We start from the raw sequence: 26296 nt of genomic DNA, 5'->3' as shown, positions 1-26296 counted from the left end.
AACTGTGTTTATCGCTGCTTATTGGTTGTGGGCCGGGCCATGGTCAATTATTTGCCACAATTTAGAAATTATTAATAATAAATTAAATATTTTCAAACCTAAAACATTAAAGTCTGTTAAATACTTTTGGAATAATTTTGTTAATATTTAAAAAAATCCTTCTAGACATGAAATAACACCCACATAGTCAGTTACCTTTAAAAGCCGCGATCTTCGAAGTGCGATGTGGCAAAGGACTCACTAGATTGCAGTCACCCATAGCCTCAAGAGTAGGTATATTAAACTAAATTGTTCTGGAAGGTACATTTTGAAAAAGTCTTATTTTGTATATTCCAGAAAACCAGCGTTCTCAACAGTAGACATTTGATTTTGGTCTATTTATGTTGTCAGAGTTCCAGGAGCGCTCTGCTGTGTTCAAGGACCTCCTACAAAAAAGCTATCCAAAGATGATTTCTATAATTCCACTTTAGTGTTTATTAAGAATGTGCTGCAGAAATGATAGTCTCTCACAAGTTATTTAATGGTACTCACCAGTTGTAAGGCTCGAGTGATGAAAAAGAGAGGTCCCAAAGTGGCACCTTGAGGAACACCACTAGCATACAGTAACTAAAGAAGTTGAACGGACGACTATTGACTGCATCTGAAGTAAACGAAAAACAACAACACTTTAGTTACATAAATCTCATTATGAAAGAGTGTTACTGCTAAAAAGGAGAGGACTTAAAGGGGTGCTTTGAGGAACGGCTCAATTGTGTAAAAAACATGTTTTGACCCCAGTGTTCCATGTTTTTGCTATTAAGGTTAAACTGTCAATGGAAGGATCTGCCATTGTGTTGACAGTGGTCCAAGTTCCTCCATACAACAGCAACACTGCAGTGTTTTTAGGGATTTGCTGCAAAAATGTGTGATTTGAGCCGGGGGGCCGGATTTGGCCCTCAGGCTGACAATTGAAAAGCCCTGCCCGAGCGTGTTATTCGAGTAATATTATAGACGGAAATGGGGTCAGTAACAAAATATTGTTTAAAGCCACAAAACATGATAATGTTGTAAACACATACTTTAAGTAGCAAAGAAGCAAGGTAAAAAAAATATGTTTCTTGCAGTACTTTTAGTTTTTCTTTCCCTTTGCTACAGCTAAGCCTAAGGATGTGAAATCAAACATGTTTTGTCTGCTACTCCCTCCGTTTACACCTCAACACACCTCGATACACCTCAGCACACAGAACGAGTTATGACACACGGGCACGCCTGTGGGCGAGCAAAAAAAAATATTATGGGGGAAATTCACGCACGCCAAAACGAACCCATGTCTTCGAACCAGAAGGGGCGGGAAGGTGGATGGTGGGGTGGATAAAGGGAAGGGAGGAATGGAGGGAGGGTATGGGTGGGTGGGGGGTTGTTTCCTGTCGCCATTCCTGCCTGCCCACATAGACAGCCGGAGAAAGTGAGTATATCTGAGGCGGACTGCAGGCCACATGACATTCTCTCAGAGTCCCTCGCTTGCCTCCGCACCGAGTGATGTGTTCCCTTCCCTCCTTCCCTCCTCTTCCAGTTCCTCCCTCCCTCCTGCCCTTCAAAGCTTTGACATGTCATCTCCCACCACAAAAACAGAGGTGGGAAGACTCGCTGGCGCTACCGCTGCCTCAGGGTGTCTGGCACTAAAGCTGCCTGCAAATACAGCAGGGAGAGGAGGAGGAGATGAGGGGATGACAGAAGGAAGAAGGGAAGAAAAAAGAAAAAGGAAGCCAGAAAGGAAAAATGGAAAAAGCAAAGGAGCAGCGAGTTAAGGACAGTGTGCGTAAAGGAGACTCATAAAAATCCAGGCGTCAGAAGAGCTGCCGCGACTCTTTTGTTAGTCACACACATTTGAAGCAGCTGGGGTCTGCAAAAGTTTGGGTGAAACCATCAGGGTCCAGAGCCGCTGTGACACAATTCTGGTTGTGTGGCCTGTTCTGCACACCACAAAAACACAATGATACCCATAAAGGTCGGACAAAATAAATGAATTGTAACAAGCTAAATGTACGCAAACCGCAATCCCATAATTGAACAAATCTTCTCCGATTCTAATGCGATTTTCTTCCTCCAAGACCAGTAAGTAGTATTTCAAACGACTTTAAACACACACCCTGGGCAGGCCATTGCATATGAATAAATGTTTTCCAGGCCAACTGTTTGCTGCTACCATGCCACAAAATTTGCAGATTGACTTAAGGAGTAATTACACACTTGGCTTTTTGAACCTCTGTGGCTTTGGGAATGAATTGGTGATTGGCTCCTTGACAAAATAAGCACATCTGACCGAAGTACAGCTGAGAGCGTCCAAGAAGCCACAAGATCCATGCAAACAAGAACACTGATAACATGGCCTAATGGTACGGACGGATTAAGACCTAACCAATAAATGAGCTAAATTCAAAACTACAGTGGTACCTAGATTTAAATGTTTTGGAATAAGAGGGATCTCTCAGCTAATTTGTATGCTATAAATTGTATAAAAAAATGTGTCCCCGCCATTAGGTAGCGAACCCAGAAACATTTACCGTGTTTTTCGGATTATAAATCGCTCCGGAATATACGTCGCACCGGCCGAAAATGCATAATAAAGAAGGAAAAAAACATATATAGGTCGCACTGGAGTATAAGTCGCATTTTTGGGGGGAATTTATTTGATAAAATCCAACACTAAGAATAGACATTTGTTAATTGGATAAATCCGATGCAATCTTCTTCTTCGATGTCGCTTCTAAACATCTCTGCCAACTCCAAAGGTATGCGCCGCTTCATCTTGTCGTTTTCTGCTGCATATTTCACTACGTCCAGCGAGTAATCTTCAGTACATGATTTCCCTTTCGGTGCCATTTTTGTTCAGCCCTTCTCAGTTTTTATAAGTTACTGCCAACGTTGAAATGATCCATTTCAATAGCTACAGCAGTAGCATATAGCATATAGCAGTTAGCATCCCATGACCCACAATGCACTTCTGCCATGACCCTCCCCCGCCGAATTCTTATTGGTTGACGATTGCTGACATGTGTGTGACAATTGCTGACATTTCTTTGTCTTTTCCGCTAATAAGATGAATAATATTATTCGATATTGTGTAATCTGCAGTACATGATTTTCTTTTCAGTGACATTTTTATTCAGCCTTTCTCAGTTTTTATAAGTTACCACCAACGATGAAATGATCCATTTTAATAGCTACAGCAGTAGCATATAGCAGTTAGCATTCCATGACCCACAATGCACTTCTGTCATGACCCTCCCCCGCCGAATTCTTATTGGTTGACGTGTATGTGACGATTGCTGACGTGTGTGCGACGATTGCTGACATTTTCTTCGTCTCTTCCGCGAATGAGATAAATAATTTGATTTGATATTTTACGGTACTATGTTAATAATTTCACACATAAGTCGCTCTGGAGTATATGTCGCACTATGAAACTATGAAAAAAAACTGCGACTTATAGTCCGAGAAATACAGTAGTCTTTTTCACGAGCATTACTTTATTGTGAGAAATAGACCTAACTTAGTATTCCAACCATTGAAGGAATACAGTGGGTGTAAAAGACAGTGCTGCAAAGAACAACTGGTTAATTTTCATTCAAATAAAAAAAGAAATCATCAAAAACATGTCGCCATCTTGGCAAAACAGTTTCACTGCTAGTCTGTACCATACTGAAGCAGAACAAGTCAATAAGGCCATTCTAGAATGTTAAATAAAATAAGATCCCAATGGTGAGCATTTATCCATGATTGGTGTGTTTGATACAGAAGCAGCTTGAATATGGTATTGGAGAAGTCCACTCTCCAAGGCAAATGCTGTACATTACATTATTTTATAAAATGACTGTATTGTAATGTTCTACTTCTATTGTATTTTCTACTTCTATTGTATTGCTATTATACATTAGTTTTTGTATAAAAGCTGTTTTTAAAATTCAAGCACCAAGTAAAATGATTTCAATTCATTTTGTTTTGAGTTAAGAGCTCAGAACCAATTAACACATTGAGGGATTCCATTAAAATTGATTACATTTTGCAAAATTCCCTTTTACAAAAACATGTCAACAATATCCAACATGGTGGTGCATGAGAAAAGAATGATCTTTATATAAAGCTTTTTTAGAAGTTTCTCAAAGCATTTTAGAATTAGAAAGCCATACATTCAAGCCAAGGTCAGGTAAGCTTGGTCATACCAACGTGGGAGGCACTGGGAGCAAGGTGGGCAAAGTGTCTTGGACACAAAGGCAGTGACTGGGATGGCGTAGGCTAGAATTGAACCCGCTGAGCCACTCATCCCCGAAAGACACTAAAGCGGCAAACAGAAAGCCCATTAATACTGGAAACCATGTGAAATATGCAGCATAGCTTTGGTGTGCCCCTAAAGATATGCTCCAAGTTGTCACAATGCTGCCATTTAAAAAATCAAGAATGATTGAAATTTATGTTGCACTTTTTGTAGGATTCGGCATTCCCCAAAAAAATTTCAGCCTAGTTTTTGTTTACCGTCTTAGCCAGGGGTGTCAAACTCATTTTAGATCGGGGGCCACATGGAGAAAAATTATCGGACTGGTAAAATCACGGCACAATAGCTTAAAAATAAAGACAAATTCAGACTGTTTTATTTGTTTAAAAATAGAAAAACAACATTCTGAAATTGTAAAAATCAAAATGCAGTTGTTTTTTTTACACATACATGACACAATTATTAGTATTGTATCTTTATTTGTTGTTGTTTATATCTTCTGAATAAAATATGTAATAATGTTCATCAGTCAACTCATTGGTGTTCATTTTCAAACTATCAAGATAGAAAAAATTATATCAAAATCAAATTACAGTAAGTTATTTATGTAGTTTGATCCTTTTTCCTCGACTGATGCACTAGCATCACTTGGTTTATTTTGTACATATGAAGCATCATCTACAAATAATTGCTATTGCGGCATCCAGTAGACACATTTAGAACAGCTGTTTCTTTCATTCAAAATTTCAGGTTAATTTTTTTACTTGGAAAACACATCCCTCGGGCCGTATGTTTGACACGCATGGTCTCGGCTATCTTACAGTCAAAAGTTGAAAGTATGCCCACTTATAATTCAACAAAGTTGAGTGCACGAAGAATCCCACTCATTGGTGATTCAGTCTGTTCTTTTTTGCTTACTGCGTACCACTGCAAAATAAGCCAACATGGAGCCAAATAATGATATGAGTGCCAAAACTTTGGCAAAAAAGGCTAGTAAAGTTCTTTAGAAAAGTACAAAGGTGGCAAAACTGATATTGAAAAACATTTTGCCATTAGAATTTTTTCCCTGTATGACCTTTTTTGAACAGATTACTAAAGAAACCTGAAATACCACTGAACAGTAGTTAAACACAAGAGCACTGCGCATGTGTAATAGGCGTATTAGTTAAGCTTGTTAAGCTAATGATTTAACCCACATTTTCATTAATTACTATTTAAACATTTTGACTCATGTCGTTTCCGTCTTTGTGTTTACAATGTTTTCTCAATTACCACGGGGGTTACTTTCCAGACTTAGGTAGGAGTGCTATTTATTTTGTAATTTATATGAATATTAAATGCATTTAAAGTCAATCAATCAATCAATCAATCAATCAATCAATCAATCAAAGTGTATTTAAAAAAAGCCCTAATCACAAGTGTCTCAAAGGGCTGCACAAGCAACAACAACATCAGATCTCACACCAGGGCAAGGAAAAACTCACCAATGGGATACAATGAGAAACCTTGGAAGGGACGCAGAAGGTACTTTAAAACTCTTGTAAGTAGAACGTAGAGTGGCAAGGGAACTATTGCTCGCATTACCCCATAGTAGCAGCTTCCACCTATGCAGGTAGACACAAGTGTAGATTATTTAAGGAAATGGCTAAAACCTTCTATATAAAAATGTGTCGCCTTTCTTGCAGAACAAATTGAGGCTGCACAAGCGAAACTGACTCCATCAGTTCCTGAAATAATGACGCTATTTAAATTAGGAGCCATGCCAAAGCAGTAGTGGAACATTACAGAAAGAGTCTCACTGGCGGCCTACGTACAGTATTTCATCCAGTATGACCGCAGAGTCACAAGTCGACACGCTGTGATTTATTTTAAGGCCAAGAGTCAGCTGCTTTTCAGGGCTTCGAGAGGGTGAATCTGTTTACTGATGATATCACCTCCAAAAAGCGTGACCACCGAGTGTGTGGCGTTTGCTGACAACACATCTCTTCAAGTGTTTGACGGGATTCAAAACACGCTTTCGCCCTGGCGCATGTGTGCTTATATCCCACACTGTCTGTCTGCGATGGAGCCACCACCGCTGTACTAGTTTGAAGGCACGCAGTCAAAGCTGGCATGCAAAGGCAATATTTCACTCTCAGAGAAGACTGAAGAAAGATTTTTCATTTGGTTTCCAGAGAGAGAGGAACCACAGAAAAGTGCCACAGGGCACCAAACGAGAAAAACAACTCAGAGAACAAGAGAGTTTGCGGCACTCAGGCAACAGAGAAGACTACTAAGATGATTTATTAGCACATGTCAGCCAGGATGTATCGCCTAGCATTGTATGGATGGTGGAGACTTCATCACACCATGTCTGATCTAGTTTGGTGTGTCACACTGCAGCATTGAACTGGTTAGTCATCTTTTGGGCTGGTTATTTACTTCTACAGAAATATTTTAACATTCATAATTGTTACTCCAGAAATGTAACTGATGATCTTCTTTAAAGAATTGTGAAATAATTCAACAGTTGCACTACATTGATCTCTCTTGAGCTTGTCCCCATTTGTCATATCATCAAGTAAATGGTTTATTTTTTTTAATGAGCTTGAATTAATCCAAAGAATATAAATATCAATGATAAGTTTTTTGTGCACATAAAGTACTTTTTAATAGGCAATTGCTGGGTGAAGGATTTGTACAAAAAACATACTAAGATATTAAATGAGTATAAAATCACTCTAGTGAGATGATGCTAAAGTTTAACATGTTCAACCTTTTGAGGCTCTGACTTTTTCTGTAAGACAACACTGCCACCGAGTGGGTAATTCATGTACTCATTGTACACTGCCCATTGTTTTACTTTGAAACTAAAAGGGTCATAACAATTTAGAACCTTACCTTCATGTGTTTGCTTTATGGCCGTCGGAAATGTGTGCTTCAATGTTAAAACCTCTGAGCCGTGCTTTCTCCTGACCTTACTTTACATGTTTTATGTGTCCATGTAGGTAGGGTGTGATGTTGGAAAACAGGGGTATCCCACCAGTAGCTGGTGAGCTACGCATTTGTTTTGAAGTTATTCATCAAAGGGTCAAATAATATTGGCTGAAAGTCTTTAATATTTGTGTAGCTGTTCAATTCAGACGTCCATCCATCCATCCATCCATCCATTCATTCTCTATCGCTTGACCCTTTTGGGGTCGCGGTAGGTGCTGAAGCCTATCTCAGCTGCATTCGGGCGGAAAGGCCGCGTACACCCTGGACAAGTCGCCACCTCATCGCAGGGCCAACACATATAGACAGACAACAGTGACACATTTAATGACAAATTACCACAAAATATCTCAAAAATAACTGCTTCTAATCAAAGCACAATTTAAATTTGATCGGTCATATATAGAACATAAAAATTAGCTGGGAAAGTGATTAAAAAACTGAACTATGAAGAAAGAAAAATATGCAAACTGAAATACAAGTATGTAACTAAAATCTTTGTTAATTTTTATAATACAAAGTGTGAGTTGTGGACCCCAACATTTTGTTAACGTTGTGGTAAAACAAGCATACCGGTATTCTATTTGTGTTGAAATAAACTATTAAATCATCAATCCATCCAACCATTTTCTACCGCGTGTCCCTTTCGGGGTTGTGGAGGGTGCTGGACCCTATCTCAACTGTATTCGGGCGGACGGCGGAGTACACCCTGGACAAGTCGACACCTCATCGCAGGGCCAACACAGATAGACAGACAGCATTCACACACTAGGGCCAATTTAGTGTTGCCAATCCACCTATACCCAGGAACATGTCTTTGGAGGTGGGAGGAAGCCGAAGTACCCGCAGGGAACCCACTCAGTCACGAGGAGAACATGCAAACTCCACACAGAAAGATCCCGAGGCCAGGATAGAACCCAGGACCTTTGTATTGTGAGGCACACGCACTAACCTCTGTGCCTTAAAACAAACGTCACAAAAATGAGTAGAGCTCTTGAAAATGTTTGTTTTGGAATGGTGCTGACTTGCACCAGTTGTGGAGAATAATTTGCCAATCTCATTTACCCAACCAAAATAAAGTTTGCTAAAACACAATTTTGTAATGTCAAAATCTTTGCTACAGTAGTACAGTAACCCTCACTCCAAAGACACTATGGGGATTGGCAGAAAGGTGTTCAAACAGCGGCCCCTTGTGTTATTTACATGCACATACGGCCAATGGAACATTCAAATACACAATTCTTTCAGACAAAATGGGGGGGGGGGGGCTAGTGACTACCAATACTTGCAAAGACATAAAGAAGATAAAGTAAATATTTGGTAAAGTAATAATTACCAAAATTAAGCAGATGATGATTATGACGACTCCATTTTATGCTTCCCTTTTTTTTTTGCTGCAGCCGTTACATATACTGTAGTACTGTACATGGTAATTGGGATTTGTTACATATTCTATATATTATATAAAAATATAATATAATAATATATCAGTACATAGTATATATTGTATACATAATATGTAAAAATTACATATGTTATATTTTATATTGCTACTATGGTACATTTTAGTCTACTTTGTACCTTCTGTTTTTGCCCTCTTTTGTGCCCTTGTGAGCATTATTCTTTCCATCCTTACCCTTTCCATCCTTTGTAACTGAGCTACTGTGTGGAACAATTTCCCTTGTGGATCAATAAAGTTTGTCTAAGTCTATGTCTGGGATGGTTGTTCACATTACAACCATTTGGACCACAATTATAATCATGTTGCTGTCGAAATAGATGGATGGATGTATACACTCAAGTTTGATACACGCATTATTCCCCGATACGGCGTTATATAACAATTCTTATTTTCTACCCTTTACTTTTCGAAAAAATACAATAAAATGGTCTCCAAACCATACGTGACAACATTACATATCTTCACCTTTTACAAAGCAGCAAGACAAGCATGTTCGACAATGACCTGCTTGAACTGCGTCACATGGAAATGTAGCGTTCTGTCATTACAGGAGCTCTTTGAGGCGCCACTATTTCATATGCTAATGTCACGCCTCTGATTTCTTTTGATTTGCCACTCCACTGTTAAACTGTCTGTTACACTACACACGCACGAAGAGCCGTCCGGCCGTAATTGCCTTTCAGGCTTAATTGTCTCGGCTTTTCTTGTTTCCCCAAGCACCTGTGCTCGGATCAAAGCATGTGATGTGCGGTAGCTTTGTCTGGAGTGGGCGTCCTTATAGTGTGCACGCTGCACATGCATGTGATTGCCCTCTTGCAGAAATGTCTATATTCAGTGAATACGAACACAGAGCATTTGAAATAGTCAATAGCATATAAAAAGTTGGACAAGAGTGTTCTCTCAAGAGAAGAAAATGATCACTATTGACATGACCGACGACATCACATCTAACATGTTTTACTACTGAATGCAAAAGAAAATCTATTCGCGTTCAAATTGCGATTCTTATTTATTGCGCTTCTGAATCGATCCCAAGACATTTTTCTTACTCTGGGCGTACTGTTTGTCAGGTAACCTACGTAGTACATTGTTCGAACAAGGTTAGGTAGCTAGCTTTTGATGTCGCTAATGTCCGAGCACAGAAGAGAAAGTAGTTTAGTCAGCACCCATCCACCCATCCATTTTCTACCGCGTATTCCCTTTGGGGTCACGAGGGGTGCTGGTGCCTATCTCAGCTACAATCGGGTGGAAGGCGGTGTACACCCTGGACAAGTCGCCACCTCATTGCAGGGCCAAGACAAATAGACAGACAACATTCACACTCACATTCACACACTGGGGCCAATTTAGTGTTGCCAATCGACCTATCCCCAGGTGCATGTCTTTGGAAGTGAGAGGAAGCCGGAGTACCCGGAGGGAGCCCACGCAGTCACGGGGAGGACATGCAAACTCCACACAGAAAGATCCCGAACCCAGGATTGAACCCAGGACTACTTGGGACCTTCGTATTTTGAGGCAGACACACTAATCCCTCTTCCACCGTGCTGCCCACCCATCTTTGCTAATGGCAAATGTTTGGGCACACTTTGGTTTCTAGCTTAATTCCGACTAAGAAAGAGCTTGACTTATTCAATCTGCAAAATCTTCTGATCGAATTTCAAGTACAATGTGTCTTGACTTACAACTATTTTCAAATAAGAACAGTTTCTACGCGTTTTATTTACGTTTATGTTTCAAGCATACATTTGAGTTACGAGCATCCCTCCAACTCGTAGTAACCGTCCACAGCCAGAGACTGACGCCATCCTGACCTACAACCATCGGAACTGAGAAAGTAAGTCAGAAGGAGAAAACAGACGACACCCACCAAATCACAACAACAAGCCATCAACAATAAGACCTATCATGTAGGCCAGTGGTTCTCAACCTTTTTTCAGTGATGTACCCCCTGTGAATCTTGTTTTAATTCAGGTACCCCCTAATCAGAGCAAAACATTTTTGGTTGACAAAAAGAGATAAAGAAGTAAAATACAGCACTATGTCCTCAGTTTCCGATTTATTAAATAGTACAACAGTGCAAAATATTACTCATTTGTAGTGGTCTTTCTTGAACCATTCAGAAAAAAAGATATAAAAAATAACTAAAAACTTGTTGAAAAATAAACAAGTGATTCAATTATAAATAAGCATTTCTACACCAAGAAGAAATCATCAACTTAAAGTGCCCTCTTTGGGGATTGTAATAGAGATCCATCTGGATTCCTGAACTTAATTGTAAACATTTCTTCACAAAAAAGAAATCTTTAACATCAATATTTATGGACCATGTCCACAAAAAAAATCAAGCTGTCAACACTGAATATTGCATTGTTGCATTTCTTTTCACAGTTTATGAACAGTTTATTTTGTTTAAGTATTATTCAATAAATATATTTAAAAAAGATTTTTGAATTGTTGCTCTTTTTAGAACATTTTTTTAAAAAATCTCACGTACCCCTTGGCATACCTTCAAGTACCCCCAGGGGTACGTGTACCCCCATTTACGAACCACTGATGTAGGCAACCCGGCAAATCCAGCCTGTGCACTAAAACTACACCCAAACCGCTAGAATGTATCCATGAAACAATGGAGAAGCTGCTGAATTATGTGGTGTGTTTCCGTTTGTTCTGTCTCGTGACTCTACCAGCTGGCCAAGCAAACATTAGTCTTGCTCACTGGGTCCAATGGAGACAACCATATCAGTTGTTGTCAACTGAAAAGGCATCCATGTGCAACATAAACACCAATGACAGTTCCTATTGTTACACGATGGAGAAGACACAGATTAGTCTTTCCCCGATGCTGTACAATATTATTATATCACTTTAGAAAACTACTGTAGTTGTTTGTAGTAAATTATATTGTATTGTTTCAATACAATATTTCTTATTTTAAAATGTCTATTTAAAAGGCATGTTAAAATGTTGGTTTTTTTTAGGGGGGGGGCAAGCACATTTCAATTCATTACAATGGGTGGGACTGATTGTAGAGAGAAGTGTTTTGAGTTACAGGCTCTGTCATGGAAGTAATTGTGCTTTTAAATTGATGTAAAAGGCCTTACTTTAATTTCTCAGACCATCACCCAGAGCAGACTCCAACTCCTTACAAAAAAACTTTCAGCCAACTTTGAACAGGCTAAATCAACAATAATTTAACGGATAACAGACTGCAAACCAAGCTGTTTATTAGCAATTTTAGAATCACTTTATTGAACTATGTTAAGCTGCATTTTCGTGTGCATAACCAGTTTTCTTTCAAGTATTATACATATTGGTCAGAAGAATTTATTATAGAGGAACTGGCACCCTTTGTTAACAAAGGAGTATTAAATTGTATTCGTGTTGAATAAAGCAATAAAGAAATACATCTTCACCCAAAAATCTGCATCAAATATAATTGTGAGTTGTAAAAAATTCTCATCCTTTCAAGCAGGGAAGCCCAGACTTCCCTCTCCCCAGCCACTTCGTCCAGCTCTACCCAGGGGATCCCGAAGCGTTCCCAAGCCAGCCGGGAGACAAAGTCTTCCCAACGTGTCCTAGGTCTTCCCCTTGGCCTCCTACCGGTTGGACGTTCCCTACACACCTCCCTAGGGAGGCGTTCGGGTGGCACCTTGACCAGATGCCCTAACCACCTCATCTGGCTCCTCTCAATGTGGAGGAGCAGCGGCTTTACTTTGAGCTCCTCCCAGATGGCAGAACTTCTAACCCTATTTCTAAGGGAGAGCCCCGCCACCCGGGAGGGGAAACTCATTTCGGCCGCTTGTATGCATGATCTTGTCCTTTCGATCATGACCCAAAGCTCATGACCATAGGTGAGGATGGGAACGTAGATCGACCGGTAAATTGAGAGCTTTGCCTTCCGGCTCAGCTCCTTCTTCACCACAACGGATCGATACAACGTCCGCATTACTGAAGACGCCGCACTAATCCGCCTGTCGATGTCGCGATCCACTTCTCCCTCACTCGTGAACAAGACTCGGAGGTACTTGAACTCCTCCACTTGGGGCAGGGTCTTCTCCCCAACCCGTAGATGGCACTCCACCCGAGAGAACCATGGACTCGGACTTGGAGGTGCTGATTTTCATCCCGGTCGTTTCACACTCGGCTGCGAATCGATCCAGTGAGAGCTGAAGATCCCGGCCAGATGAAGCCATCAGGACCACATCATCTGCAAATAGCAGAGACCTCATCCTGCGGCCACCAAACCAGAACCTCTCAACGCCTTGACTGCGCCTAGAAATGCTGTCCATAAAAGTTATGAACAGAATCGGTGACAAAGGACAGCCTTGGCGGAGTCCAACTCTCACTGGAAACGTGTCCGACTTACTGCCGGCAATGCGGAACAAGCTTTGACACCGAGCGTACAGGGAGCGAACAGCCACAGTCAGACAGTCCGATACCCCATACTCTCTGAGCACTCCTCACAGGTCTTCCCGAGGGACACGGTCGAATGCCTTCTCCAAGTCCACAAAGCGCATGTAGACTGTTTGGGCAAACTCCCATGCACCCTCAAGGACGCTGCCGAGAGTATAGAGCTGGTCCACAGTTCCACAACCAGGACGAAAACCACACTGTTCCTCCTGAGTCCTAGGTTTGACTATCCGGCGTAGCCTCTTCTCCAGTACACCTGAATAGACCTTAGCGTCTTGTCAATCAAGACAGCCCCACAGCATCCAGAGCCTTAAGGAACTTCGGCCGGATCTCATCCACCCCAGGGGCCTTGCCACCGAGGAACTCTTTAACTACCTCGGCAACCTCAGCCCCAGAAATAGGAGAGCCCACCACAGATTCCCTAGGCACTCCTTCCTCATAGGAAGACGTGATGGTGGGATTGAGGAGGTCTTCAAAGTATTCCTTCCACCGATCCACAACATCCGCAGTCAAGGTCAGCAGAACACCATCCGCACCATACACGGTGTTGACAGTGCACTGCTTTCCCATCCTGAGGCGGCGGACGGTGGTCTAGAATCGCTTCGAAGCCGTCCGGATGTCGTTTTCCATGGCTTCCCCTAACTCCTCCCATGTCCCAGTTTTTGCCTCCGCAACCGCTGAAGCTGCACACCGCTTGGCCTGTCGGTACCTGTCCACTGCCTCCGGAGTCCTATGAGCCAAAAGAACCCGATAGGACTCCATCTTCAGCATGACGGCATCCCTCTTTGCCGGTGTGCACCAACGGGTCGGGTTCTAGGATTACAGCCACAACAGGCACCAACTACCTTGCAGCCACAACTCCAATCAGCAGCCTCAACAATAGAGGTGCGGAACATGGTCCACTCGGACTCAATGTCCAGCACCTCCATCATGACAAGTTCAAAGTTCTTCCGGAGGTGGGAATTGAAACTCTCTCTGACAGGAGACTCTGACAGATGTTCCCATCAGACCCTCACAATGAGTTTAGGCCTGCCAGGTCTGTCCGGCATCCTCCCCCACCATCGCAGCCAACTCACCACCAGGTGGTGATCGGTAGAAAGTTCCGCCCCACTCTTCACCAGAGTGTCCAAAACATGTGGCCGCAAATCCGATGACACAACTACAAAGTCGATCATGGAACTGCGGCCTCATGTATATTGAGAAAGCAAAATTAATGTATCTTAAGTTAGGGTTAGTCATTGAAGGGGCGGCACATGGGGCTCAATCTCGTACTCACCATGCGCGCAGCATTGACAATAAGCACACACAATAAAGCTTTTTTGTCTCACTCATTGTTTATCTGGGAATAAGACCCTATAGCGGTGTTGTCCAAAGTGTGGCCCAGGGGACATTCGTGGATTAGAACTTTACACAAAACAAACAAAAAAAAGGGGGACCTGACAACAAAATGGCTTTCAAACTGTGCTTATTAGTGATTATGATCTTTGACTATTTCTGTGCATCCTGTAATGAAGAACATGTGTGAAAATTCCTTGCAAGATATGTTAAGTTTAGCCTTAAAAAAAGTGTTTTATTTGGTGGAAAAATAATGTTAGTAACAAATATGAAGACATTGAATATCTCAAAGTCTCAAGTGTATTAAATTAGTTATTAAACTAAAGAGCTTCGTTAGCTATCAAACAGAGCTAAGATCTGGATGTTTTGTTCAGATAGCTACGCATAGAGCTGGGCCGATAATACGTTATCAATATATATCGCAATAGACACATACTCGATATCAATATAAAACAACAGTACACACACACACATACGCTACTCTCATAACACTAGTGTGGTAGCGCAGTCTTTCTGTCTTGTTGTGAATTCTCTGCATGGAGTGAGAAGAGAACTGTAATATCTTGATATATATGAATTCAATAACAGAAACTTGTCTTTTGCTGAGTTGGTTTTAATGCAAACAGTTCGGCAACACTCTGACACTTACAATTTGTCAGATTTATGAGTTGCTTGTCAAACTAATCTGTGAATTGTTCAATAGTTTATACACAACTGCCATTAAGTGTCTCAAATCTGCAACTTCCTTCAAATCTACTTGAATCATTTTATTATCTTAGCCCCGCTCATCCTACCTGGCTACCAGACAACTTCTCAACTGATAAATAGCACCTACGGAAAGTTGGAAATTGTTTTACTGTATTTATTGGTAGGTTTAAATAAGCTATAAAAAGTAACAATAATTAACAATATCGAGCAATATAAAAAATAAATATCATGATATACTTTTCGGCCATATCACCCAGCCCTGGCTTAGGCAAATTGATCTATTGTATTGGTTTGTTGCAAAGTGGCCCCTACATCCTTAATTTTTTCGTTATAAAGCCCTACCTGGAAAAAGCCTGGACAACTCTGCCCTATGAAATTAAACCTTGCATGCTGAAAGTAAATGCCATCCATCCATGAAAGTAAATGTAACATCAAAAAAGCAAGAAGAATTTTAATAGATCAATGAAAAATTATGGTGGACTGTGACGAGAATCTACACATCTAACCTTAAAAGGCATGCCAAAATGTGCTTACTAATTAAACATGCAGTGAACTGTGATATGCTTCATCACTTACATGTTTGGCCACAGAGACTGAATTTGGAGGCTTGTGTGTAATTATGTTTAAAGAGGCGGAGTTTAGCGGCATGGGGTGCACACTGAGGTATAAATGCACCCATCAGTCCCTGCTGTCAGGGACGTAATTTAAATCACACCATATCGTACAAACATCTTTAAATCTGCTGTGTTCTAGAAAGCCAGAGAAGAAATGGATACATGGAAGCGCCTACTTGTTTTTTTTCTTTTGTGCACTTTGATGCAAATCTATCAGGGTCTCTCTTACGGTGAGGAAGAGGAGAAACAGTGCTGGCCGGTGAGTATGTAATGCTGTATTAAGGGGTGACCAAAGCAGTATATTGATTGTTTTCCCTTCTTCCGCTGGGGTAGGGCAAAGATAAATCCCACAGGACAGCTCTGTTCCAACCCATTGTAAACCTCATGAAGAGATCTAAAGCCCTTCGCTTCTACGGACTCATGGGGAAGCGCTCAGGTGACATTTCACCACCTCTTCTTAGCTTAAAAATCATAACTTCTGTTGTCATACAGACTAAATGATGATACATTGGTGTAGGGCAGTGGTTTTCAAAAATTTTTCAGTGATGTACCCCATGTGAACATTTTTTAAATTCCTGTACCCCCTAAACAGAGCAAAGCATTTTTGGTTGAAAAAAGAAATACGGAAGTAAAATACAGCACTATGTCATCAGTTTCTGATTTATTAAATTGTATAACAGTGCAAAATATTGCTCATTTGTAGTGGCCTTTCTTGAACTATTTGGAAAAAAAGATATAAAAACAACTAAAAACTTGTTGAAAAATAAATAAGTGATTCAATTACTAATAAAGATTTCTACACATAGAAGTAACCATCAACTTAAAGTGCCCTCGTTGGGAATTGCAATAGATATCCACCTGGATTCATGAACTTAATTCTAAACATTTCTTCACAAAAAAAGAAATTTTTAACATTAATATTTATGGAACATGTCTACAGAAAATTTAGCTGTCAACACTCAATTTTGCATTGTTGCATTTCTTTTCACAGTTTATGAACTTACATTCATATTTTGTTGAAGTATTATTCAATAAATATATTTATAAAGGATTTTTGAATTGTTGCTATTTTTAGAATATTTAAAAAAAATCTCACGTACCCGTTGGCATACATTCAAGTACCCCTAAGAGTACGCGTACCCCCATTTGAGAACCACTGGTGTAGTGTGTGGAAAAAGAGCATTCTGTGTATATACAGTGCATAATTATAAGCCATTTAGGCAGAATTATAAAGCGTATTTTTTTTCCTTGCAGGTTACAAAGCAGAGATGTCAACGAGTCTAAGGAGGAAAATCTCCAGTAGTGGTGAGCATTAATACCAAAAAACAATAATGTTTGAAAGTATATACCCTATTTATTAATTTGAAAAATAGCTCAACATCGGAGCAAATGTTTATTATTTAACTTCATAAAAGGAAAGAGCAGAGATTTTGTTTCCCATACCAGAGAATTTGTAACATTAAAGAAAACACACAAGCAGGGCATGTTTGCATCGGTATAAAAACCTGAGGTTGTTTTATTTGACTTTATGTGCATTTTATACAGTGGTATCACCATGTTTTCAATGTTTTCAAAATACTCTCATTTCATGATTTGGCAGGTTTACCAGAGGAATGGAACAGAATCATGTACTGAAGGAGCAAAGAATAAAGAATTATGACCTATACAATAACCCACCAACCAAAGACCTCTCATTGTCGTTTTCCTCTGCTCTCGTCTGTTTTTACATCATACTAACGCTAACCTTAACTGCCCTCTAATGTAAATATGCATTGTGTATGAACACATTCATGTCATCTACTGTAGTTTAACATTCAAAACTCAGCTGACACATCAACAAAAAGGCAATTTTAATTATTAGATATGGCGCTCAAGGGGTCAAATATAAAAGTAGAAAATAAAACGACAAAGGAGGACAATTTGATCTATACTGACATTTAGGGGGTTGAGGCTACTTGTGGCTGGTGAGGCTGTGAAGGTGAGTTTATTCAGTAGCCTGAGCATCTTAGTGCTCATGTCCCCTTAGGAGGGGTCCATTTCAGCGAGCTGGGGTCGATGGTTTTGTTACCGTTGCCTCTCTTGACCTCTTTTGCTTTCCACTCATCAATCAGGTCCTGCGTGTAGTGAAAACTTAAGGGTAGTGTCTCATCAGATTTAAAGCAAGTACACTTTAGCAACCATCTTTAATGTACTGTCTTATCAAGGAACAATACCATAAAAAAGAAACGTGGGTGTACTTTAGTGATAAGTGTACCGTCTATAACGCTGTACAGATTTACTATGCACAGAAAATAACTAAACGTGCAGCCATTGTGTTCTAAATATCTAATAAGTGCATATGTACAGAGAATGAGATGAAATGATTGAAAGCAAATAGCATGCAGTACTAGTAACAGATTGAGTTAGTTGACTAAACAACGCAATGCAAGGATTGGGATGCATTTCCTATAAAAGTTTAAAACAATTTCTTAATCATGACATGCATTAGCATTAACACAACCACTGGGGCCCTTGACTACAGAACACACTACAAGCAATGGTTCAAATGGACAAAACCAAGAGAATGAGCTCACCTGTCGCTTCAACACCAAGTGCTTCCCCTTCCAGTATTTAAGCATCTGAAGAGACTGCAGCGTGCTCACAATGTCCACTGGATTGACAGCAGTTTCCTGGCTAATCTCTGTTCATCAAGTAAACAGCAGATATTTGTTTTGCTTATTTATATCGTTCACACTTTTAAAAGCTCCAAAGGTAAAGTATCAGTATATTGGAAAAACAAGATGCCTCTATATTGAAGCTATTATCATATACTGTATATCTGATTTATGACACCTAAAGACTTCCAACGTTTGCAAATATATAGTTATAAACAAAAAGTATTAATCTCACAGCAATTCCAGAGCCATTTTGAGCAATAGGAACCAAAGATCCCTTCTCCATCAACAACAATGCTAATCAAGTAGATTTTGTGAGCGCCAACAATGATTACCTTTGGAAAAACTATGATACAGAACCCTATATTTTTGAGCCCGAACACAAAGAAGATGGGCAATAAGTTTTAGAAGCCGACTGCTACCCTGCCGATGCAGCTTTATTGTGACACAAGTAACCGCAGCATTGCTAGGTGCTAAACAAAAAAAACTAACATTTTAAAACGTAATAAAACAAATACTTAATGTAATATTTCCACTCTCGCTGGGAAGCCGACCGGCGGGACACACACATTATTCTGTTTAGACGAACAATCGATCACAATCCTCACGAAGGTTTAAAAAAAAAAAACTTCCTGCAGGAAGCGTCTTTTGGGGGGGTTTTCGCCATCCTGTGGGGAGTTGAAAGCCGACCAGCCTGTCTGTCTTTGGCCACATTTGTCTACTACCAGGTGAGAGATGCATTAACTATAATCTAGAATTCAAGTTTACCAAGTTTGATACAAAGTAAAAGCAGCCGCCGGCTTTGTGTGGCAACAACAGCAGTGTAAGCTAGCATTAGCTCACTGCTATCGATGTGCTGCTTAACAGGCCGTCTGAATTGGCGCTTCTCATAACAATATCACTCATATCTGGTTAATTTTCAGGTCATGACATGTAAATGGAGTATTGTTGGCGCTTTCTGGAGGGTTTTTTAAAGTCAGTATAATGAGCGCAAAAGGGGACCCTCGATCTGTTGAATCAGTTGTTGGCTGTTTATTGATTATTTCGAATGCATAAAAAAGCCAAGCATATGCGTTCTTGTCTTCCATAAGGATCGTGAATAATAAAATCTAAACCACTTTCCAAGTTTTGATTATTTCCAGTATGACCGATCTGATAACATGGTCAGAGTGCAGAAGCGTTACTCCAGTGATATCACTCTCCGAAAATAGCCGAAGGTACTCGGAGCGGAATATTTAAAATGGCTGACTGAATTTGTGACATTTTGTGATGTTTAAACACTGTTTTCACATACTTTGCGATTTGTAAAAACACTCGGATATGGTTTAATAGATACAATGAAACACAATTGAGCAAATAAAGTCAACTTGTTTTTCCACTCTACTAGTACTTTATTGTAAATACATACTTTGTTTTATCTCTGAAAGTGTAAAGGTTGCATTTGTTTAGTGTGTCTAACCTTTGATGGAGATCTCCTTTCCTTGAAAGTTGTGCATATATCGCAGTAACACTTCCTTCCAGTAGCTGCGGTAGCTGATGAGGCCAAGATCTGACAGAGGCCTTTCTGGGGAGCCCACTTTCTCCTCCACTTTAGACAAAAGGTAGCCTTAAGAGAGAAAAAAACAGGATTGTCAAAAAAGACACTTTTGAACAAACTAGACAACTGTTGAAATACATACTGAAGTCAATGAGCATCTTGCCAAAGCCCTGCCTCATGTATTGTGGCATGGTGAGAATGCAGGAAACATTATAGTTGAGGAAGGAATTTTTTTCCTTCAGAAAAAATAAAGAAGAAACATAAGACAATGACATAAATATTGTACGAAGATGTCAATATTATAAGACAGCGCTGTGTACTTACCTTGGAAAAGTATCCCACTAAGTGGCACCCTGTGTTGTCGGCCTCAGTCATGACATAAAACAAAAAAGGCTCCACGTCGTAGTACAACGTCTTGTGATCCAGGAAGAGCTTGGCCAGTAAACACAGGTTCTGGCAGTAGATCTGAAGGGGACAAACTATTTAATTCACTCATCCCATTGTGTTGGTTTGCTTTGTGTAAACATCTCTTCCAGTGAAACGCTGAAATTAATTTTATTAAACCAATTGGCCACCTTATTTTTCTTGCCGTCAACTTCAAACACAGATATGGCGCCTTTCCTGTACACTTCATCTCCTGGAGGATGCTTCCACACACACTTGGCCTGACAAAAACACAGTTTGAAATAGTCAACAGTGCAAAAACATGCACACTGTTAAAAACACAAAGCAATCTGTACTTGGGTCTAAAACAGTAATACATTTCCTCACCATGTGTCGCCTGAGGATTGTCTGGCTCTTCATGTATTTGAGGCAGAATTCACAAACATAGAGGCGACCAAGGCGGGCATACTCCTCAGGATAGGGCGAGTGGTACCAGGTGTCCAGCTCATAGCGGCCAAACAGAATGGTCTTAATCATGTTGCTGCCCTCCGTGATCTGTCCCTGGATGCGCAACTTCTCCTACAGGAGGGAAGTACACAGGAAGTCAACATAAGACATGGGTAGTTACATTAGTGATATTGATAGTAAGTTTAAACTAATGTAGGCATTAAAAACTACAATGGGGGCGTGTCCATCTTTTGAACTCCTCAAGAAATTACTTAAAATGCATTATGTACGCTAATTTTTAGAGGGAACAAATTATTGTAACTGTGTTTTATCACAATCAATGAATGACAGTCATCTTTAGAGCAAAACAAAGCTGTTTCAAACAAATCAAAGTCAATCCTTAAGTTCAAAACTTTCCCATTCAAATGTGTTAGTAAATGTACAAAAAAAAAAATTATTTGTTAAGTACATTAAAAAGCAGCGATACCCATTAGGAGTTACTTGAAAACCGATGCAAACAGAAATTAAGTAAATTATATTTATATTGTACTTTTTTCCTCTGGCGACTTAAAGCGTTTTACACAGTAAAGATATAGGCACTACATTGGTCACTGCAACATCAATACGGGCAAGTTGGGTCTGAAGGAGGAAGATTTAAAAGGAAAAAAATTATAATTCGCACAAGATCTTTAAAAAGGGGACTTAAAAAACACATTAAAGATACTATTGGGATAGTTCATATATCTTATCAACGTTTAAGGCATACAAAATATACAATCAATCAATAGACAATAAAATTATAACAAAACAGATTTTGAAAGTGGCTATCTTCGCATGCATGGCGACATATTGTTTTGCAAAAATAACCCCCGAAAAATGACAGGCACCCCCAATAAAAATGCCCACAAATTAAATCAAATCAACACTGAATTACTAGCTTGGTTCATACCAAGCAGTGCATCTACTGTGCTGGTGATTACACCGCATTGGTGATACAAGATCTAGTTTGTATAATCCATGCATTTTCTACCACTTGTCCCTCTTGGGGTTTTGAGGGGTACTGGAACCTATCTCAGCTGCATTCAAGCGGAAGGCGGTGTACACCTTGGACAAGTGGCCACCCCATCGCAGGGCCAACACACCTCGACAGACAACATTCTCACTCACATTCATACACCAGTGCCAATTTAGTGTTGCCAATCAACCTATCCCCAGGTGCATGTCTTTGGAGGTGGGAGGAAGCCGGACTACCCTAAGAGAAAATGCAAGCTCCACACAGAAAGACCAAAAGCTGGGCTCAAACCCAGGACCTTTTTGTGTCTATTGTTATTATCTAACACGTGGAGGGGGGGTTAAAGAACAGGCTCTTACTAGGTCTTCAGATGCACGAGCCTGAGCTTTCCTAAAAAGCTCCAGGTCGTAGTCACTGGTGATATTCTCCAGGAGAGGCTCTCTGGTGTTGCCGTGCGTCTGACGATGCTCCTGTTGATCAGATAAGATAAATGAGAGTACATATTCATCCCCGGCAGAAGGAAGAGAACCACTGTAGTACCATATGCTTTTCTTTCTGCTCTTTCTGAAGGCCAGAGTTCCTTCCTTTCCTCATTTCAGCCACTTGCTCTTTGTATCTGCTCTGCTTAGAAGTTGGCGTCTAGAAGAAAACAAAAGATGTATCAATACGGTTCCACAATTTACAGATCCTACCTAATGTTTAGAAAAAACTGACCTGATGCCGTGTCGCATGTCTGGAATTGCTCTCTTCCTGAACCTTCAGCTCGTCTTCTTGCTTCTCACGTGTGACAGCTTTCACCTGGCAAATAAAAGAGTCAGTGGCACACAAATGGCAATTATTATTATGATTAATTAGCTTGATTACCTTGCATTCATCTGCAGAAAGATTGTGATAGAGGGGACATCCAGACACAGCAAAATGGCGTTCATGTTTTCCTGTGAGGTGACCTGTTCAAAAGCAATGACAAAGAAATAATCAATGCAACAACGAGACTTGTTTTGAAATTTTTGTAAACAAACTGCATGAAATGAAAGAGCCGTGTTACCAAGTGAATTACACCCAGGTGTGGGGCATTTCATGTTAAAGTTGTACGTCTCGTGGCATCGGCGACGTTTGGGTCGGTGAGAGAGGTCCTTATCAGAGTCCCTGTTGGCCTGGTCTTTGGCCTGGCCCTCATCGTGAGACGCGTTAGGACTCGAGATGTCCAGTTCAGACTCGGACGATGGCGCATTTCCTGTTGGTGTCAGTGGCGGGGATTCGTCATGCTCGGCAGTCTGCTTCAATTCTGTTGTGTCTGGGGTAAAAGAAGACAGCAGAGTATTTTTACCTAACTGTTGGATAGAAAACACTAAATACTGAGCATGTCCACAAACCGTGAGAACTCTGGCTCAGACGGGTGGAGGCTCTGGTGAGGCGCTGTCTCTTGGGCCGGGTACCGTCACTTTCGGAACTATTGGTCCGCTCTCTTTCAGCAGAGGAGTCGGAATCTTCAGTTCCATCAGATCCGCTCCCTGCAATATGTCTCTAACAAGGGAAACAATTTTTTATTGATGATGTTGAAGTAACATGTTATCACGATCCATTCCTTCCATGATTTGCAAATGGTGGTTGTTGTACAAAGTTTAGCATGGTGGCCAGTTTTTTATAACACAATGGTGGTAATTAGGGCTGCGAATCTTTGGGTGTCCCAAGATTCGATTCAATATCGATTTTTGGGGTCGCGATTCGCTAATATATCGATTTTTTCGATTGAACGCGATTCTCGATTCAAAAACTATATTTTTCCGATTCAAAAGGATTCCGTATTCATTCAATACATGGAATTTCAGCTGGATCTACCCCAGTCTGCTGACATGCTAGCAGAGTAGTAGATTTTTTTTTAAAAAGCTTTTATAATAATAAGGACAATGTTTTATCAACTGATTGCAATGTAAATTTCTTTTGACTATTAAACGAACCAAAAATATGACTTATTTTATCTTTGTGAAAACATTGGACACAGTGTGTTGTCAAGCTTATGAGATGCGATGCAAGTGTAAGCCACTGTGACACTATTGTTCTTTATTTTTAATAAATGTTTAATGATTATGTAAATGAGGGATTTTTAATCACTGCTATGCTAAAATTATAACAAATATTGATACTGTTGTTGATAATATTCATTTTTGTTTCACTTCTTTTGGTTTGTTCTGTGTCATGTATGTGTCTACTCTCAATTGCTCTGTTTATTGCACTTCTGAGTGTTGCTGGGTCAGGTTTGGTTTTGGAATTGGATTGCATTTTTATGGTTTTGCTGTGTAGTGGTTTGTTGGATTGATAAAAATAAAAAAATTAAAATTGACTTTTTTTTTTTTGTAAATGAGAATCGATTCTGAATTGCACAACGTAATCGAATCGATTTTCCCCCACACCCCAAGTGATAATCATCCTTAAAGAGACATGCCAGTTAGCACGCCGTTAGCCGCCTAAAAAAATTTAAATGTTTTTTTCTTACTAATATAAAGAAAGATCATCAGATTACATAAACGGTTATGCTTAGGCAAACGGGCGTTCACGACCAAGCTAATGTTGTTAGCCTAGCACGTCTGCTTCAAACACTCTCCAAACTACAATAGGATATCAAACAATTTTAGCTCATATGCGTTTTTTCACGACCCTACCGCCACCTAGGTGCATAGTAGTCATAACCATCAACTATTATGCGTAAATAAATTGGTTCGGTGCATATTTGTTAACGAAGAAATTACGTTTTAAACATGAATTCTTTACAGCACAGTATTCTACATGCTACCAAGCTACTGTTTGCCTAAGGCGTAAATAAAAACAACTATCGCCTATAATATATTTCTTCCGTCTGAAAAGTCAGACGAGTGTTTTTGAACGCAATTACACAAGAAAATATAGAATGATGGCGTGGAAGGTGCTGGAACAATCTCACCCGCAAGGAAAGTGCAACCCGGTCGCTAACGCTAACCTTAGCTAACGTCATTGGCATTGTTGCTAGCACAATCTAGTATTACCTGTTGTCTGCGAGGCATGTTTCCCCTGACAAAGATGTGTTTAGGCGCTTTCAAAACTGAAAAATAATCGCTACGTTGAAACCGAGGGGGACGAATAAAGCGGGGCGGTTACATGTAAATAATGTCGTCTGGATGTGGCGCCACATCGCCCTTAAAGACAGAGCGAGAAGACACGGCCAGGAGGGGGCAGTATAACACGCACGGGTTTTCTATATCTTCTTCGTTTACGTTAGCTTGTCTATTGATTATTAAATAAAGGTACTGTCATCTACCGGACAGAAGTTGTATTGCTAGACAATCTTTGTTAAAAAAAATATCAAAATCTTCTGGAGAACATTGGATTTTTACTTTATTGAATTTACAACCCCCTGGCGCTGTTTTTTTACTGTTCTTGTACCGTTTCTGTTTTTAATTGTGATTATTTTTATTTCTTGAGTGTATAGAAATCAAAAGGTCACCAACGCCGTTCCCGCGGGCACCAGGTCGCCCGTAAGGACCAGATGAGTCGCCCGCAGGCCTGTTCTAAAAATAGCTCAAATAGCTGCCTCTATTTTGTTAAATTCTATTTATTTAATAGCAAGCTGGTCTCGCTTTGCTCGACATTTTTAATTCTAAGAGAAACAAAACTAAAATAGAATTTGAAAATCCAAGAAAATATTTTGAAGACTTGGTCTTCACTTGTTTAAATAAATTCATTCATTTTTTTACTTTGCTTCTTAAAGTTAAAGTAAAGTTAAAGTACCAATGATTGTCACACACACACTAGATGTGGCGAAATTATTCTCTGCATTTGACCCATCACCCTTGATCACCCCCTGGGAGGTGAGGGGAGCAGTGGGCAGCAGCGGTGCTGCGCCCGGGAATCTTTTATGGTGATATAACCCCCAATTCCAACCCTTAATGCTGAGTGCCAAGCAGGGAGGTAATGGATCCCATTTTTATAGTCTTTGGTATGACTCGGCCGGGATTTGAAATCTCGACCTACCGATTTCAGGACGGACACTCTAACCACTAGGCCACTTTAAGAGAGACACTTTTAGAGAAAAAATACCACCTTAAAAATCGTTTTAGGATTTTTAAACACATATACCTTTTTACGTTTTAAATTCGTTCCTCTTCTTTCCTGACAATTGAAAATTTAAAGACCACCGGGCTGCATGAAACTTTTGGTTTCTTGTTGACACAGAAAAGTACAGTGGTGTATGCTCAGCAGCTATGAAGGTTACGAACCTGTTTGGTTCAACTTATATTTGAGAATCAGCCTTTTCTGACATGAACTTCATCAAGAACAAACACAGAACACGCCTCACTGATGCACATCTGCAAGACTCACTCAGAGTTGCAGTGTCAAGTTACACAACAGAGTACAACACACTAGTAACAGCAATGTCGGGCTTCCCACTAACTGACAAAGAAACAGATAACAGATTTGGTGTCCAGTTCAAACTGTGACATGATTTATTTAAACATTTGAGAGTTCACTTTTGT

General features: G+C 40.1%; 1 protein-coding gene and 1 long non-coding RNA gene across 3 annotated transcripts in view; one reads left to right on the top strand and one right to left on the bottom strand.

The window, feature by feature from the left end:
• The window catches only part of LOC133558065 (uncharacterized), a 33900-nt gene extending 16839 nt beyond the window's left edge, over positions 1-17061 (top strand). The window contains exons 2-4 of the long non-coding RNA XR_009807893.1: positions 15894-16013; positions 16088-16190; positions 17009-17061. This is a non-coding gene — a long non-coding RNA (uncharacterized LOC133558065). The remainder of the gene's footprint in view (positions 1-15893; positions 16014-16087; positions 16191-17008) is intronic.
• Positions 17062-17240: 179 nt separating this feature from the next.
• Positions 17241-24993, bottom strand: kat7b (K(lysine) acetyltransferase 7b). Of its 2 annotated transcripts, XM_061909139.1 has the most exons (14): positions 24809-24991; positions 23162-23312; positions 22834-23082; positions 22653-22735; positions 22503-22586; positions 22329-22427; positions 22148-22258; positions 20717-20908; positions 20521-20610; positions 20270-20410; positions 20088-20181; positions 19868-20014; positions 18328-18434; positions 17241-17868 (listed from the first exon to the last, which is right to left on the bottom strand). In XM_061909139.1, the coding sequence occupies exons 1-14, from the start codon at positions 24824-24826 to the stop codon at positions 17767-17769; spliced, it is 1668 nt and encodes a 555-aa protein (XP_061765123.1). In that variant the 5' UTR covers positions 24827-24991; the 3' UTR covers positions 17241-17766. The 2 variants fall into 2 exon arrangements, with proteins under 2 accessions (XP_061765123.1, XP_061765122.1); XM_061909138.1 differs by having other exon boundaries at positions 22503-22735; positions 24809-24993.
• Between the last annotated feature and the right edge of the window lie 1303 nt (positions 24994-26296).

The sequence above is a fragment of the Nerophis ophidion genome, linkage group LG08 (assembly GCF_033978795.1).
Source record: "Nerophis ophidion isolate RoL-2023_Sa linkage group LG08, RoL_Noph_v1.0, whole genome shotgun sequence".
NCBI classification, from domain to species: Eukaryota; Metazoa; Chordata; class Actinopteri; order Syngnathiformes; family Syngnathidae; genus Nerophis; species Nerophis ophidion.
Note: the sequence above shows the minus strand (reverse complement) of the source record. Positions and strands in the feature narration are given on the sequence as shown.

Coding starts and splice junctions, on each gene's coding strand:
- kat7b (XM_061909138.1), bottom strand. Junction 22,736..22,833: donor ACCTGGGTGTAATTCACTTG/GTAACACGGCTC, acceptor GCTTTTGAACAG/GTCACCTCACAGGAAAACAT. Junction 18,435..19,867: donor AAAGGAGATCTCCATCAAAG/GTTAGACACACT, acceptor CTTGATGAACAG/AGATTAGCCAGGAAACTGCT.